This window comes from Cololabis saira, chromosome 22 (assembly GCF_033807715.1).
Source record: "Cololabis saira isolate AMF1-May2022 chromosome 22, fColSai1.1, whole genome shotgun sequence".
Classification (NCBI taxonomy): Eukaryota; Metazoa; Chordata; class Actinopteri; order Beloniformes; family Belonidae; genus Cololabis; species Cololabis saira.
In genome coordinates, this window is record NC_084608.1 from 22,384,087 (window position 1) to 22,401,655 (window position 17,569).

The following is a 17,569-nucleotide window of genomic DNA, read 5'->3' on the forward strand; positions in this document are numbered from 1 at the left end:
CAATGGTTAAAGTTGGAACAGCTTAACAGAGGAGGAGTGTTATTTTTAATTGCAACACTGCAGAGACAGCACACTCTCTGAAATGATGAAGTCTGTATCCAGCTTCCTTTTCACACGCCTCAATAACATTTGCCACCCTGCCCTCTCCTGCGGCCATGTTTTCCTTTAAGTTTACTTTGTAAGCAATCTTAATGACACCTGCTTCCCGCCCTCTGATCCGTCTGCTGACTAATTACATACCACTGCGGGGTGTGTAAATATGACAGCACAAGGAGGAAACTCTCCAGTAAAGCATTCCTCTGCACCTTCTTTTCCTGTTCTGAATATAGTCAAACATTAACAGTGATAATGAAGTCACTTTCAGCGGCTATCACTTTTCCACGGTGGAGCAAACGCACAACCTGCAGAACATTTTGCATTACAGGCTCAAATTTGCAAAAAACAATATTAGAATAACGCGATATCCTGCATGTGCTGACGTTCACGGTTATAAGCTGATAACACTGCAAAAGCTCTTGGAGCAGGCATGTCTGACCTTTGCCCTGGTTTCTGGGCGGGAGCGGCGGCCCGTCGGCCACGGGGGAGGAGCTGAGGTCGGTGGAGGCGCTGTACATCTGGTTGGTGAAGGCGCTGTAGGAGAGACGCTGCTGCTTGTCCCTCTGGCTGATGAAGCCCGGCAGGGACAGCTTGTCGTGGGGGGACAAGCTGGAGGAGTGGCAGAAGCTCTGAGGCCTCGGAGAGCGGTCCTTCTTGATGGGACTGGGCTGCAGAGGAACACGTACCGGATGAGTAAAGACTGAAGAGTCAGAACAATCTGCAGCACTGAAGTTGTAACGGAACATGCAGAACTCAAACCAGTAACATAAAATCCAGTCTTGTATGCTCCCCATGCAACGCGCTCTACAGAGTGAATTAAATACTGAGAAACATCTGGCAGGCAAAAAATGTTAGATATTTAGATATCAACTCCCATCTAATGAATGTCTAGAATATATTTTCCAGGAAATGTTTATTGTTTTGTTCCTTGTCCTATGAACAATGACTCGACTTGACTTGTTTACTCCATGGGCAGTGATCCTGGTCTGTTCCTTAAAGTTACAGCAATAATAACACATTTATACACAATCAAGAGCTGCATCGGTGTTCCACATTTGAGGTTTAGTTGTTGTAAGCTTATTAATCTATGAAGCTTAATCTTTGTCACACATCAGCAACAATGAAACTAAGTCAGAGCTGTAGTGGACTTCAAGGCAAAGGCAACTACAAATCTCATAAAAAGGCATGAGCGCTGGGGGGCGCAGTGGTGAGAGCAGGCGGCCCGTACTGAGGCCTCTACTCCCTTCCTGTCTGTACACAGTGAATTAAGGCCACTTGAGCCACAAGATCTTGAAAAAAAGTCATGACTGACAAAAGAAAAAAGTGACTAAGCAAGAGAGTAAATAAATCTTAGAGCGTCATAAAAGCAACTTAAACTCCACACCTATAGGAGGACCAGCTGAGATAAAATTTAAAAACTTCCTTCCTGCTGCATTAACACCAATTTGAAGAGGCCCACCCTGCAGAAGTGGAGGATGGGTGGAGTTGAGATGCTACCCCACCTCCATAAACAAGCAGCTATGGAAAGATCTGACAGTATCAGATTGAAAAGGATGAGTTTATTCTGCAATCTCTGATATTTTCACATAAAAGCATCAGAGGTTTTATTAAGACCTCAAAAAACTGTGAAAACTTAAAAAAAAAAAAATGATGATGGAAAATTAAAAGGCCATAACATGTCTTCTTTCTGCAATCAAATAAAGAAGAGATTTGGTCTTTAGACACGCTTTCACACATGTGTTCTAAAACCAGGAAGACTTTATTAAGACATCAAGACTACAGATTTGCTCACTGACATGTCTAATGCCAAATGTGTCACCTAAAAGTACTGATATCGTTCATTCTTCAAAACCCAGAGTTGGAGTAAAGGTTTTATGGGTAAAAAGCCAAAACACAGTTAAGATAAGATCTGGATAAATTCAGAAATCAAAGATGAACATAATCTTTAGGAACCAGGGTTTCTCAGTTTGTGGATAAACTCAAAAAGTCCATGAAAAAACTTCCTAAATACTAAAAGTTTGATTAAAATTCAGTCAAATATGTCTTATGTTAAAGGAGTTTTGGGAAAAAAGGAAATCAATTAAGCTATGCGTTTTGATTTTTTTGTCTTCGGCCAGCTCTTATCATGCCAGACATTTAAACACTTCCAGGCCATTTCACCGAGTTAGGAAGGTTCTTTAACAACTCTGGTCCTGGAAACCTCCTACTGTCTTGGTTTCAGGCGTTTCCCTGCTCCACCTGATTCAAATGAAGGACCCAGGTGTTCATCAAGCACTGCAGAAGAATGATTTTGATGCATTTGTGTGAATGAAGTGGGTTGGAGTAGGGTCACATTGAAAACCTGCACAGTGAGGACTTTTTACAACCGCTGGGTTTGTCGTATTGCAGGAAAATAATCGGCCTCTGGACTAATCAGATGAGTCATCAGACGATAGCTGGTGGGTGCATAAATCAGGTGATGCACAAGCATTCTTTTAGGAAAACTTCTGATTATTTGTCAGAAAGCAAAAGAGGTATTAAAATAAAACTTCGACATCTGAGTATCTTTTGCACTCATAATCAGAATCAGTGTTTTTAAACCAGCAGCAGTGAATTAGTCAAATGCTCTGTGAAAGCTCAAATCTGGATTGTTGCTGAGGTTCATTTAGTTCATTTAGTGCAAAATTATGAATCAGTGGAGGAAAATAAGAGACCTTAAAATAAAAAGACCCCAGCGACGGAGCACCAGAAGAAAACTACAGCCAAAAAATGTTACTTCAATGTTGTGTTCACACCTTATCGTCCAGATCGTCATCGCTCTCATCCATCTCCTCCAGTCTGAGGCTCCACTCGTACTCCACATGGATGTGAGGGTTGAATTTGCCCTCTGCAGCCTGCACAAGCTGGCACACACACACACAAATAGTCAGTACTGCAAAAGTCTGCTCTACAACCTCTTCCAAATAAAATCTATGGAACTAGCTACATTAAATTTAGCTACAATAAATAAATATGGATTAAATAAAACAATTATGAGCAGGATCCCTTAAGAAAATGAAGGGAAATTGATATTCTAGCGTTCAAAGTTGCAGTTAACACACACTAATTCTCTTTTATATCCAGTATATCCAGTTTGTAGAGGCATCATTTTTGCCTGCTTGTTCATATTTGCGTTAATAACAAACACACATGAACAATAACTTCCACTCTGCTGTCTCTGTCGCCTCAGGGTGGAGACAGACCCTTGAGTGCCATCTAGTGTTCTGGCTAAAAATAGCCAATAATGCTCAACACACATCTAACCAAGCACGACCCAAGCTTTAAAAGCTTTCTACGTAATCTACTCAACCTTGGAGATTCTGTCCTGATTTGTATCATGTTTTTTGGTGAGATCACTGATCATCTGCTGTGCTGTGCACCAGCTCGGACCGGGCAGCGCTGTACTTACTGCCTCCTCACACTGAGTGTTCCTCAGTCGCCTGGCAACATCCAGAGCCGTTTCTCCATTCTGATTGGCTGAAGCGTGAGGAAGCATAATCAACAGTTAGAGGGAGAGGGATGCGCGCGTGCGGACAACCTTAACAGGGAAAATGATGGCGGTGGTGTGTGACTCACTGATGTCGGTGGCCGGCTTGCCCCTCAGGAGTAACTTGAGGCACTCTGGCTTTTCGTACATGCAGCAGTAATGCAGGGCGGTGTTTCCCCACTCCGTCTGCTTATCCAGGTTACCACTGCGGGGAAAAACCCCACACTCTCATGGTCAGAGCACAGGTCTCCTGCCAGAGGGTGTTTTCTACATGTCTGCAGCTTCAGGTTAATACGCCGTTAACCATTATATTGAGGTTTAGCACAAAAGACACGGGTTAGAAAAGCTTTTTCCCCTCCAATAGCGGTCAGCTGTGAGGTTGTAACTCACACACGGAAAGACCAAACTCTGTGTCTGACATAGTCATCCAAAAATAATTCAATAAAGACTTGCATTTAAAAATCGTCTTGACACTGTATGAGCACAACTATTAATTAATGAAAGGGTCCCGCTTCTACGTGGAGGCTGTGTGCAGTTGGAGCAGTGGTGGGTAAACAATTGGAAAGAGAGGAATAAATTAAGGCAGAGAGAGCAAGTGCTTGACCCATTTCTGTTTGCCTTGTGGGAATCTGAGCTGTGCAGCACTAAGCCTCTCCTCCGTGCTTCCACTGCACGGAGGAAGCGCAGAACGAGAGCAGACAGATCAAATCATGAGCTGCGTGTTTTTACATAACTGTGCTGGTTAGTAGAAGATTTTCCTCTCAAATTCCTCATCAATGCATTTTTTTTTTTTTTTTTTAAACGGACTGTGCACAAATACATGTCATGGTAATCTAATCTTTTAAACACAAATGGCTCTTAAAATGGTACCTGTTCTGCACAAGGAAGTCCACCAAGTGCAGTGAGGTGTGATCGGCGGTCCGTACAGAGTAGTGCAGTGCTGTCTCTCCAGATTCCTGCAGGGGGCCATCACACACAGGAAAGCCATCATGAAGCACTGGGCAGCATACATTCTTTATTCTGTTGATCTCTGTGCATCTTTCAGCATTTAAACAAGCTGCAGTAAACAATATGGCTCCGAAAATGATATTTCCACCAGTGTGAGGCTGGGTTTTGGCCATATTCAGGAGAGTACGTGTCTTAAAACTGGATCTAGATGTTATTCTGTTATATGTGAGATGAATGATGGAGAATACGGTTATAAATATTGAATATTCCTTTCAAATATCACCTACAGGGTACAGTGCAGACTCTTTATTTTGTCAGGCTCTTGATCATCCTAGATTGAGGAGACTTGGATGTCGGTCTGCAGCCCTTGAGATGCACTGACAGCAGCAGATCAGATATCAGTGAGTCAGACTTCATAGTGCAGACAGCAGCAGCTCCCTCTGTCGCCAAAATGTATCTTATTTTATCCCTTTATTCAGCTGCACCACTATACCCTTCATTCTTCATCACAGAGCTGCCATATGAGCAGTATAAAACCCCGACCCATTTCCATCAGATTAAGTCTGGTAATGCATGTTGTTTATGGTAAAGCGTCTGCGCTATTTTCTGCGTCTTCTTATCTATTTATTTTTAACATTCATTCCTGCCTTATGCAGCACCATAAAAGCCACAGAAACAAAGTGGAATGGGCGCCCACAGATGGTGTCATCCAAGTAAACGTGGAGCCATCACAGATGATGCTGCAGAGGATTTTCTGGCACTCTACCTGCCGGTGAAGTTATTTGGATGACTCAGACTTTTCCAAGCTCTACACCCATTTCTATCCCACAACTGGTAGAAATGTGTCAGCGCCGGTCGCCCTGACGGGAACGCAGCTCACAGCACTCTTGTGCCACAGCTCTCTGAGCTCCGTGGTCGAGTGTGTGTGTTGGAAATATAGCGTCATGATGCTGTGGTGGTCATGGACGCTCATGGAGACCAGATTCCTGGCATATTTTCACACTTCCTCCATGTGGTATGAAGATAGTTTCTTTTGAAACCTATATTGCCTCTTTTAAAAAAGGGAAAGGAAATCATATTTCTGTAATTGTTTCAATAAAATAACGGTCACATCCTGCTGCGATTCTCTCCATATTTTGTAACTTTTGGCTGTAAATCTTTACAGAGCTGGACTAAAAGGCAGAAATTTTGGTTACAACGAATCATTAAAAAAATAAATAAAAGGTTGTGTTTTTGAGTGCGTTGAACCAGATTCTTAAATCTCTGCATACACTAGGGCTGGGCGATATGGACCAAAAGTCATATCTCGATATTTTCTAGCTGAATGGCGATACTCGATATATATCAATATTTTTTCTGTGCCATAATTGGGGTTTCCCCCAAAGCATTATAGCATAGCATCTCTGTTAGCATCATTTTTTTCTGAGGCAAACCCTTAAAAAAACAGTCAGTTTTAATACAAAGCCTCGTGCCAAATGTCACACAGGTACATTTATTAACAGAGGTCTGCACAATATCAAAATGTATAAAACAAATGAAATAAAAATAAACTCCCTGCATATATAAAATAAAAATGCTTCTTGAATAAAATAAAATAAATATCCCTTTCCTGCATAACAATTAAATTAAAATACACTGTACAATTAATACAATGTAGACAGTAACAGGCAGACTTTTCCACTGAGGTTGACAGTTGTGCAAATAACAAAACATTTGTGCAAATCTCAAATAAAACATTCAAGTCAATTTGTCACAAAATAAGCTATATCAAAATCATTAAAAAAAAAATATATATATATATATATTTTTTTTTTTTAAATCGATATAAACGATATTGTCTCATACCATATCGCGTTTGAAAATATATCGATATATATTAAAATCTCGATATATCGCCCAGCCCTAGCATACACGCTTGGCTTGAGTGGTGCGACTCACCGGCCCGGCCTCTGGGAGCGGCTCCATCAGCTCCACGCCCTCGGCGTAGACCTGAACCAGCGCCAGCAGGTCCCGGGACTGGACCGCCTCGAACAACTCGATCATCTTAGCTGCCGCAGACGTACACGTCTTCCTCGCATACTTGTGGTCCACATACTTGGCGTTGATGAACTCCTTTCTCACGGTCCTGTGAGCAAAACGTTGTGTTTGGGAAGTGTGTTTTGGGAGCGGGTGGAGGTTGGGATGTGTAACCGGGAGCACTTACATGTCACTGGAGGGGGTGGGCTTTGGTGAAGGGGATGGGAGGTTCCCCTCCATGATCTCATTGAAACTACTGTTCCCCACATTTTTGGCCAGCTGGTTGAGAAAACAAGAAACGGGAGGTCACATCCCTGCAGAACTCTGCTCTTTCATGATTTCTAATATTTCATTGGAGAAGAACCAACGGTAGGGAAGGGAGCGCCTCAGGGAAGCTATTTACTCCCTCGGTAGACGATGCGTGACTCACCAAGAGTTCTGAGGTCCCCAACTTGTCGAGCTCCATGGACTGGATGCGGGAAATGTGCACCCCCATCTCTCGGTGGATGCCGGAGCACTCGATGCAAGTGAGGATCCCCAAGTTGGTGGACAGCCATTTGGGATCTACAGCATGTAACAAATCAAGAAAGGAAGCAAAGGAATGACGGTAACGTTTGATTCAAGGACTTCTCAGTCAGACAGAAAATGTATGGTTTCATATCGGTGAAACGCTTAAACCGGGGATTATTTCATACTAGGAGTTCTGCCAGTGACACAAATTTATGCTGCATCAGTGGTTTTATTGCGTAATCTGCTGCCAAGCAAAGGGCACACGCACGTTGGTGCATACTAAAGCCGTGCTCGAGTCGAGCGCAGAGCCGGACCCAGCGGGAACAGGCTGGACGCACAGATTCAAACATCACGTTGACCAGATGAGAGCTGGTGACAGGTCACATGTTCAGCATGAAAAGTGGATGTAGGGTGGCCTGAAAAGCTGGGAATCTAACAGAGGGACTTCCAGGGAGAATACCAAATAAGATGGAGGCGACCTTCTCCTCCGAACAGAGGTGACCTTTCAAAGTCGTGAACCAGTCGTGATAAATGAGAACCACGGGAGGAGGGAAGTGTCACCACATCAGAAAAGGATGAAAATGCAACAGGAATCCAAACGTTCACATCTGGAACATGTGCTGCCCCGACACCTTGTGTACGAACAGATGTATAGACGTGATGAATTACCTCCCCTCCCTGCAGGTTGCAGGGTTTGCCGGAGCGTGTGCGACTTATGTAACGCAATGATGTAATGATGTTTCTCAAAGCCTAGAAATGTTTTTTTTTCCCCCTCAGAGTAAAAAAATCCTCCCTTCGGTCAGTCGGTGAACTGCTGTGTGTGTTAATGGAGCCTGAGGAGAGTGTGTGTGTGTGTGAGTGTTAGAGGGCCTGCATGTCTACTGCACTCCTGAGTGCTGACTCCTTGCTTCCTAATGCGGGGGAGGAATCGGATTGAGTTGAGTCGTCAAGGCTAACAGCACCAACACACACGTTCACACATTATTCAAGGCTGCCGGGGGATTTGCTGCGCGGCTTGTGCAGTTGCTGTCTAAGCTCGGGACGACCGGTTGAAGGCATCAGGGAAACACGGTGAAGATATCAGGACTGGTGGTGCAGCTTTAAATGAAACCTCTCTCTCAGTTAAATCACAGAGAGCTGAAGAGAAGGGGACTGTTTAGTTGTTTCCACTGTGACAAGGTGAACATACGCAGGTCTGCGGAGGATGGAGCCTCTGCGGACACCGACAGCAGCTGTACCAACCTGCAGCGCCGCAGTCGCAGCACAGTTCGTTGCCCGGCATGCGCAGCACATCTTCTATGATCGCTTTGGTCAGGTCCTCTAATCCGTCCTCCCCTCCGCTGCTCTGCTCGCCACGAAACGCCATGTTTAACGCCTCCTCCTTGCTGTTGGTCAACACCGAGATCCAACTGCAAACAGGGCAGATCAACCACGGCATTAAAAACAATACAGATGGAGTTATTTGGATTTAAAAATATATTCTTCCTAAGAAACTAATTAGCTAAAACACCAATTGAGATGAAATGCCAACATTACCAATACAAGGCTGAATCTTTAAGACTTATATTGGTAATTGAAACTATTAGTTGTATTCATTCAACACTTCAAGATCCATCAAAGTCACAGAAATTTGAAAAATACAGCAAATCTTCCCAACTGATACTCTGGGAATAGGATTTACATTTTATTTTAATAGTCATGAAGATTATTTTACTGTTTAAAGATGACTTTATAGTATATTCAAATGTAAAAAGGACTTGGGAGCGAGTTTCCACAAACCCACTCATTACTTTGCATTCATGAGGGAAAAGAAATGTTTCGTCTAAACTAAAACTGATATATTAATTCATTTCCTTATGATGCAGAAATATAGACGGTATCCCAAATCCTAAATATGACATAAATAAAAAAAAGACATTTATATGTAACACAGCAGTAAAGTTGACTCAACTCTGAGATTAAAAAAAAAAACATTTTAATTGAAGCTCTGACATTGACATTGTACCAGTGCTCGGAGGTTTATTTTCTTTGTAAAAGGTCACGGACACACGGATGTATCAACTAACGCGTGAACACACACCCACGCCGGACTGCGGTCACTGACACAGAAAGGAAACAATATCGCTTGCTTTAAAACATGGCCGCCTGCAGCTCTCTACACAGCAGCACAATCTGCTCCTGCAATCTACACACAGCACTGCCCTCCGACACACACACACACACACACACACGCATGCACACACACGTATGGTGGGCTTTACGAGGCTCACGTCAGCACTTCCTCTGTCACTGTCACTCAACCCCCTCTGCACACCCAGAGCACATGCAGAGCGGGCTCACAAAACCCAGGATATTTTAATCATTCGTAGGTGTACCCATACCGGGACAAATTATTTTGGTCTTTACTTATAATATGCATTAAAATACACTTCCACTGTAACTGAGGGGGAGTGTGATTGCACAAAGCCGAGGCTCTGCAGGGTACTGAATATTTCCAGGGAAATCTTACAAAGATGCTGCTGCAGCTGGAGCTGCGTTAGGGAAGCGGCAAAGGGACGCTGGACCTCTGAGGGCTGGATGCAGCGTGTGTTTGAGCCGCGCGGAGCGATGTGGCAGATCCACAACGAGACTGGAACAAAGTTTCAGACGACTTTACTTTATCCCGAGACAGAGAAGTGTCACAAACGAAGCTGTTCTCACGAGAGATTCAGTCGAACTAAATATTCAGCCTGAGGGTTTGCTTCAGTCACAGAAACTTATTTTTGGTTCCAGTGATTACATGTTAGGACCAAAATGTTAAGCTTGCGCAATGTGGTTGGGGGGAAAAAGAAGAAATACTGTAAACTAAAAAAGTTAAGCTTGTATTGTCCTGGACAACTGTTTGTATCGAGCCCCGTGCGCCGTCCAGCTATGAGCAAAATAAAAATCTCAGTAGGAGCTCGGCATCATTATTAAAAAGTCATTTGAGCCTTTTTTCTAATTAACTATAAAGGGAATTTATAGATCATCATCTGCCATCCGTGTCATCTTCTTACGTTATATATCATTGTGAACTTAAAGTGGCCACATTAAGCTAATTTCCAACCATCTAATTTTAATTCTGGATACCTCTACAGTATCTCTCAAGCCAGCATAACTCCAAAAGGACGTAATTATTTCAGCCCAACAATCAAAAGAAGATGCTTCAAGAAAACAAGAGGATTCTCAGACAGGAAGAGCTCAGATAAGTGTCTTGTGATTGGCCGAGTTTCCTGAAGGAGAGCATACTGCCTGGAGCAAATTAAAAGGAAATTCCACTTTATTCTAAGTAAAACAGAGCAAGTTCACAGCGCTGTCCCAGTGTGGGGTCCAGGAGACGTAGCAAATCCAGTTTCTTGTGCATTTAACAGACTCTGCCACATACGTAACCTTCATTTTTTGAGCCTCCGTCGTTTGTAGGATGAAAAATCACCATTAAAACAATGCAGATAAGTCTGAAAACATGGAATAATAAATACGGGCCCTTTAACTTTATTAGGACTGTTAAATGGAGGTGATCTTTTTTAATGTCAGTAGGTCATTTTTTTTACTATCTGCAGACATTTATAGAACAAATAAGTAGTTGATCGAATGAGGAAGTGGATTTATCATCTGAAATAACATAAAGAAGATGTAATCTTTACTTCCATCTCAACGGTGATGAAACAAGCTGACGCTTTTTTTTTTTTCTTTGTGGAAATAATTGTTTTCATCCACTTGTGTTTGTTATTCTTTGACAAACTGCTTTCAAGAACGTTGAACTTCTCTGCAAGTGTATTAGGGCATGAACTTTCTCTGGCTTTCAGAAAAAATGCATTTAAAATCCATCATCGAGCACTGTAAATATGAATGTCCCAGCGTATCCAGAGGTTCAGGGACAGGATGTTGCCAGCAGCTGCGTGTTAACACATGCACTGTAACGGACAACGGGACGCCGTACATGTGAGAGACACTGACTCTCCAGAGCGGCGTCGTTGTAGAACATACTGGGGACAGGACGTGATTTCAGGCTCTCTATGCTTGTATTCAACACTGATACCTGGATTTTGATCTAAAGGTGGACTAAGTCGGTCCACTCGTGGCTTCTGCATTGTATTTTTGCTTTAGTTCCATTAATGAGACAGAGTTATGTTTTTGTCATGTCATTTTTTTGCATAAATATTAGGGTCCAAAGAGGCTGTTTTTTCCCCACATTTCTGGATTTGTGTTGCAACGCGCAACCCTCCAGGTGCTGTTTTAAAAAAAGAATTCAGAGCTGCGCTATATGGTTGCGAACAGTTAGTCTGAAAGTTAACACTCAGAAATCACAGCTTATCTGCTCCAGTTCTTTTAGTAAACTACCAACTTGACCTCTAATTACAAACCCCTGTATTACTTATTGTTTAATCGAGTCTTTAATCGAGTTTAATCGAGCAATTCTAACTCAAATGTTGGCAACATAACACAGCACTTAATGTCTAAATAACTTGCCTTGAATTGAACAGTGTATAAAAGGTCACCTTGCATTAATAGTGCATGACTTTAAAAAAATGCATGAAATCTCTAATGTTCTGATGAGGAGCGTATGCCTACCGATATGCAGAAAGTGTGTGGGCAACAATAAGAGGTTGTGGTGACCCGGAATGCTGCAGACCATAAATTCCACTACTGTCCTCACTTCTACCCACTCAAAACACCCACTCAGTTCCTGACAAAGCTCAGAGTAACGGCAGCCACTCACTAAGATCTCCTTAGAAAAAAATAATAAAAATCATAAATATCCACATATATCTTCATATTTAGCTGAAAAGTGGAAGTAATTTAAGGCTATGTTCAGTTTTAGTTGACGTGAGAAAATGATTCATAGATAGATATGTTTAAAACCCTTAACTTGTCATGTGTTTTTGAATGTTAGTCTGCTGTACTCACATGACGAACTCCTGCTCATCTTCGGCTTGGAAGTGATATGTCCGGTTATCTGTGGAAAACAGAGACTGCAGTGATAAACATGCAAAACTCTTAACTTTGCATTTTATAATGCTGAAAGCAGCAGCCAGAATACAGTTAACTGTTTAAGCGTAACACATGTCTGTACGATTAAAACAAAAACTGAAGAAATGCAAGTTCCCCTTCAAAGATTTGTTTTCCCTCACGCCGTCTCAAAGCTCTCATCATGCCAACATGTGAAACTGAATTGGTATTTGGTGAAAAACTTACGAGAGATGAGATCGAAACACTTCCTGTCTTCGCCGCTCGGTTTCACCTGGCAGGTGAGCAGGTTGAGTTTGACCGGCTGCCTGTTGGACTGGAAGTATGGAGAGAGTGAGCGTTATAATGGAGCCCAAACCCAACAAATGTTTTATCACAGCAATACAGAATGCTGCAAATGAGGCTTTCAATGACACAGCTATGGAAACAAAAACAAAAAAAACAGCTAACAGTGCTCACATATGTTTTCAGTTAGAAGAGCTATTTTCCTTTGTTCTTACCACTAATTAATTTGATAATCAAAATCCCAATGTGGCATGTTAATATAAAACATAAACTAAGATTTAAACAGTGAGGTACGCCAAAGGTCTGCGCTTTTTAAAGCTGAGGTTGGCTCGCCAGCGACACAATCATCACTAACAACTTCAAAGTACAAGCCGCGCAGCTTAAAACCATGAGGTGCTTCCCCGGGCTGGCCAATCAGAAGAGAGGTAGCTTTAAAGGCAGGGTAGGCGATGTTAGAAAAACCATTAAGGGTCACTGAGATTCTAAAAATACACAATTAAAAAGTAAAACCCTTTTCCTTCATTTCTGCTGCCAAAGCCACGCCTCAAATGTTTATTAAAGGGGGAAAAAAAGAGAAAAAAATCAGTGTTTGAGCTGTTTTGCTTTTGGAAAAAGATCTCCTACCTGAACAGGGACGGGAGACAAGGCAGCTTAATTCAGGAAAATGTTGAACTGACAGGCTACATCCAAAGTTAGTAAAATAGAAATTGTGATTTGTTTTTAGATTGTGAAATAATTTAAATAAAAACAGGAAATAGGGTGACCAGTCCCCCCTCTAAATGTAGTAGACTTGTAGTCAAGACCATCTAAACCAACACCAACACTACCAAGACCAGTCAAGACCAAGACTAGTTCAGCTCAAGACCGAGTCCGAGACCAAAAAAAACCTAGTTATTTCATCATCTAGCTGTTGCAGAACATGAGCACCATCCTGGTTCAGCTGCTTAGTTTCCATATGAGCTTGTATTCAACTGCAGCACAATAACACAGAGAAGTGGATGTCTCATGTGTGAAGTTACTATAAATGTTTTCATCAATTAGCTGAGATAAATACGTGTGGCGACTGCACTACCGCTATTTCCGCACTATTTGATGATTGACTCGAGTGCTTTTAAGGATTGACATGACTATTAACTAGTCCCAATGTGATCTAATAAAATAACCAGCCTCCAACACCCCCCTCCACCTCAGAAAAGTCTAATGAATAGTCAATGTTACTGATTTTAATTGTACTTAATTTGTAGATGAAACGTACATTTTTAAATATTAATGATACACACAATTATTGACTTGAACTTGCATTATTTATCATTATAGTAGCCAAATTACACTGTATATCAACATCACTGAAATAGACCTAATGCTTAATCAATCACAACGATATGCAAATATTATTCAAAAGCCAATGATGCCATAAATTTATTCAAACACGGCCATTATAAAACACAATACTGTAATTAAATACAGACACACATGCAGATGCACCAAAACCTTAAATAATATGCAAAATACAAATAGTTTACAAAACTCTACATTAACAAGAGGAAGAACTGGTGATCACCTTGGTGTTTGCAATGGCATCTCAATTATCCGAGACGTGGCGAGACCGAGAGACTCGAGGCAGAGACAAGACTAAGACCACAAAAAAGTGGTCTCCAGACCAAGGCCGGTTTTGAGAACTACAAGTCTAAAATGTAGTAATGAAAACTGATGCACAGCCAAATTTGGTCAAATTTCAGACACTTAAGACAACAGCAATGTTAAATAGCGCCTTCATTCATCTCATCTTCCACCTGTGAGTTCATGGGATTCATGTTTGGTTGATAAAATCCACGTATACTCGAGGGAATACTGCTACAGGCTACGCTGAAGAAAGGAGTGTGTGCTGCAAAGCCCGCACTGTAACCCAACTCCATCTTGACATGTAAAATTAAGACATTTTCTTTACAAAACAGCCAAAATCTTCCTTAGACAAAATACCAGCCAGTCACGATATTCCTCATCATCTGTAATGAAAGATTTTACAAGCTGCCAAACGAAAAACAAACAACTCATTTTAACGTTATAAGATTAAAAGAAAAGCAGATTTCATTTCGGAGAAGCCGCAGCCACCAGATGGCTGGTATTTTTGTCTAATACGGCACTTGCATAATTGTTGTAGACAGATGCATCGCCTTCTTTAATGTCACTCACATTCCTCCTGCATGCTAAGCTACAAAACGGACACGAAAAAACACAAATGCTAAAATCAATGCGCCCCCTTGAAACGAATGGACTGTGGCAACTGGGCTTTGTATTGTAATAATGGACACAGTTGGCACATGCACACGGAGCTCCGTCTCCTGCCAGCGCCCAGGCAGAGGAGGGACCGGAGCACGTGCTGGTGAAATGCTAACAGGCTGAGAGGAGTCGTGGAGCTGGGCCGGCCTGCTGGCAACACGCCATGCCAACTAGAGTCACCAAGAGTTCAGCTGCCACGAAAGCTGAAGGAGGTGAGGGGGGGCTGGGATAGGTGCTTAACCCCTCCAACAGTGAGAGAAAGTACCATAAGCTCCATTCTGAATACCACAAAATAAGCCTGAGAAGACTTACGGGGTAAAGACGTGCTACCGCTCACACTTGCTCGACTGGAGAGGAGAAAATCAGACAACCAATTTCTCTGAAGCCCTTTTAACTTTGAGGCATCATCTATATGAAGCTTCACACCACACTCACACTTTAGCACAATAAAAACAGATAATAAAGCTGCAGGAGCTCATTTCAACATCAGTCATAATTATCATGCACAAAGCTTATGCTCCCTGCTGTGCTGCAGCTGGTAAATAAGCTGCCAGAGGACCGACTGCAGCAGCTCCAGCACCCACTCACCGCCAACCCTAAACGCAGAGACTAACCCACCTTAAATGCAAACATTTACAAGAGTGTAAGACAAAATGTTAGCTCACAGGCATCAAGGATCAAAATGTTAACAGGCTGGCAGCAGAAGACAGAATAAACCCAGAGTCTGCCATAAACAAGTGTCAGTTCATTTAAAACAAAAGAATATCTAAATCAGTGTTTACAACTCTCCAACGCAGCACAATGACTCACCGTGACAGATGTTTAGCCAATATTTACCATATTCACTAACTTATCTCAGCATGTCAGCGAGCGTACATCTGCTACGTATCAATACAGCCAATATACAGCTGAGATTAATGCAAATGTCATTAGTTAATCTGCAGAAGTATTTCCGTCTGCACCATAACGACGACCTACCAGCGCTCCGGCTGCAGCTGTCTCTGGAGGAACGCCACCAGCGGGACAACAAACTGCAATTGTCCTGCCGTAAAAGCTACACAGGCCCGCATCCAAGTCAGAGAGACAAGCAAATGCAGACTCTCAATCAAATGCTTAAATGTGTATTTTTATTACGCTGGATTTTATGAGATGTTAAAGTCTCAGATATAAACTTGGGATACATTGGAGCCGTTCAGGGGAAGTTGAACCATGAATTAAAGGCTAAACAGATAAGAGGCAGACGCAACAGTTTGTCAAGTTCTGTAAATGACCTTAGGTGCAGAAGATCTGATGTTGGTGAAGTGTTACCGCTCTGAAGGGGACGGCTAAGTAAGAGCAGAGCTAATCGAGTTGCTGTTGGAAAGTCACAACCGCAGAAAAGCCAATCATATGGTTCCCACATTTCACTGCATCGTTTCCTGTAGGCGGAGAATTTACTTGTGGTGGGCGTCATTACTACAGTTTACCAATGTTTCTATAAAAAAAACAACAAAAACTATTTTAAATCAAAATATGACAACTGTTTATTCAGATGACGCTTGAACCTGATGTTTTGGCACCTTTATCATCAAGAATTAACTAGAGAATCTTCATCAATCTGACCGCATTCCTTAAGACAGAAAAAGTCAATTATCTGTAATTAGATTGCCGATAACGGAGCGATAATGATTAAACAATATTAGGGATAATATGATTTCATAAAGGTTCTCATAAACCTTTTAAATTCACTGGAAACCACCAACTGGATTTACTGGACTAAACCTCAGACCAGTTGACCTCTTTTGTTTCCATCTCAGTGACGGACAGTGTGACAGAACTGACAAAAATCAATCCAGTGTTGCACGGGCGAGGAGGAATCACACTGAGCTACGTCTCCTGCGCCAGAGCGGGGACAACGCTAAAGACGTGCCAGTTCATACAGTACACACACACACACACAAACACACACACTCCATCTGAGATGAGTCACCGTGGCGCAGCAGGCAGCAGGGGGAGGGGGAGGGAAGGAGGCGAAGGGAAAAGGTGGGGGGAGAGGGTTGCCATGACAACCCATCATCTATGTCAAATCTGCTCTACCAACCTCCAGATGGGAAAAAAAACCTATCACAACCTCTGCAACAACGTCCTCTCCTCGGGGTCATGGCATTCACAGGATTGTTAGTTTGTGTGCGTTTGTAAGTGTGGTTACTCACTGTGGCGTGAGAGATGGTGAGCATGCCCCCCTTCACTGAGCACTGCCTCCTCTGCCACACCTTCCTCAGCCTGTTGGACGGAGTCCGCACATTAGCCAAGTGGTCGTCACGCTTCTCCTTCTCAAAACCACATCCGCTGCAGGATTGTTAAATAATTGCCGTGTGTGGAGCTCACCCGTCACTCTTCTTCAGCAGGTAGCCTTTCTTCTCGCTGCCAAACTCCTTGTTTCCCTGGAGCTGATGCATGCTGTAGCCACCCTGCTTACTCTGCGAGTCCTACATGAGCCCACACATTATATGGGGACGAATTAAAAATAAAAAAAAAGAAGAAAAAGACAACTTCAAACACTGAGTACCTGCAGAGAAGCAGCTTGATAAAGACATGCAATTGGAGCACACACACTATGAACTTATTCTCCAACAACAATGTGAGGGGGCTTTTGCCAAAAGGAAAGTGAGAGTGCTAACAGGAAAAGTAGAGAAACCTACAAGACATGCTGTGCAACACCCCTACAGGGTCCAATCTCTACTGTCAACCACAGCATGCTCAACATGCAGCCGCACTTACTCTTCTAGACTTGATTCCAGACAAGCAGAAGGCAGAAGAGGGGGGAGATAGAGGGGAGAGGTGTGAAAGATCCGTCTCAGGCGGTGGGTGTGAAAGAGTGTGCTGCCTGACGGCGTGCCGTCCAGATCACAAAGTGTGTCGTGTCTAAAAATCACTGCACTTTTTATTGCAACTACAAGAGAA

At 42.6% G+C, this 17,569-nt stretch overlaps 1 protein-coding gene across 6 annotated transcripts in view; it reads right to left on the bottom strand.

Moving 5' to 3' along the window:
• The window catches only part of asap1b (ArfGAP with SH3 domain, ankyrin repeat and PH domain 1b), a 76,464-nt gene that overhangs the window by 7,935 nt on the left and 50,960 nt on the right, over window positions 1–17,569 (bottom strand). For all 6 annotated transcript variants that reach the window (XM_061713916.1, XM_061713915.1, XM_061713914.1 and 3 more), the window contains exons 10-22: window positions 16,994–17,094; window positions 16,819–16,888; window positions 12,290–12,377; window positions 12,002–12,050; window positions 8,318–8,484; window positions 6,996–7,129; window positions 6,753–6,844; window positions 6,488–6,674; window positions 4,472–4,557; window positions 3,691–3,806; window positions 3,524–3,591; window positions 2,871–2,978; window positions 536–764 (exon numbers count right to left, since the gene is read on the bottom strand). In XM_061713916.1, coding sequence (XP_061569900.1) covers window positions 536–764; window positions 2,871–2,978; window positions 3,524–3,591; window positions 3,691–3,806; window positions 4,472–4,557; window positions 6,488–6,674; window positions 6,753–6,844; window positions 6,996–7,129; window positions 8,318–8,484; window positions 12,002–12,050; window positions 12,290–12,377; window positions 16,819–16,888; window positions 16,994–17,094 — 1,495 coding nt within the window. The remainder of the gene's footprint in view (window positions 1–535; window positions 765–2,870; window positions 2,979–3,523; window positions 3,592–3,690; window positions 3,807–4,471; window positions 4,558–6,487; window positions 6,675–6,752; window positions 6,845–6,995; window positions 7,130–8,317; window positions 8,485–12,001; window positions 12,051–12,289; window positions 12,378–16,818; window positions 16,889–16,993; window positions 17,095–17,569) is intronic.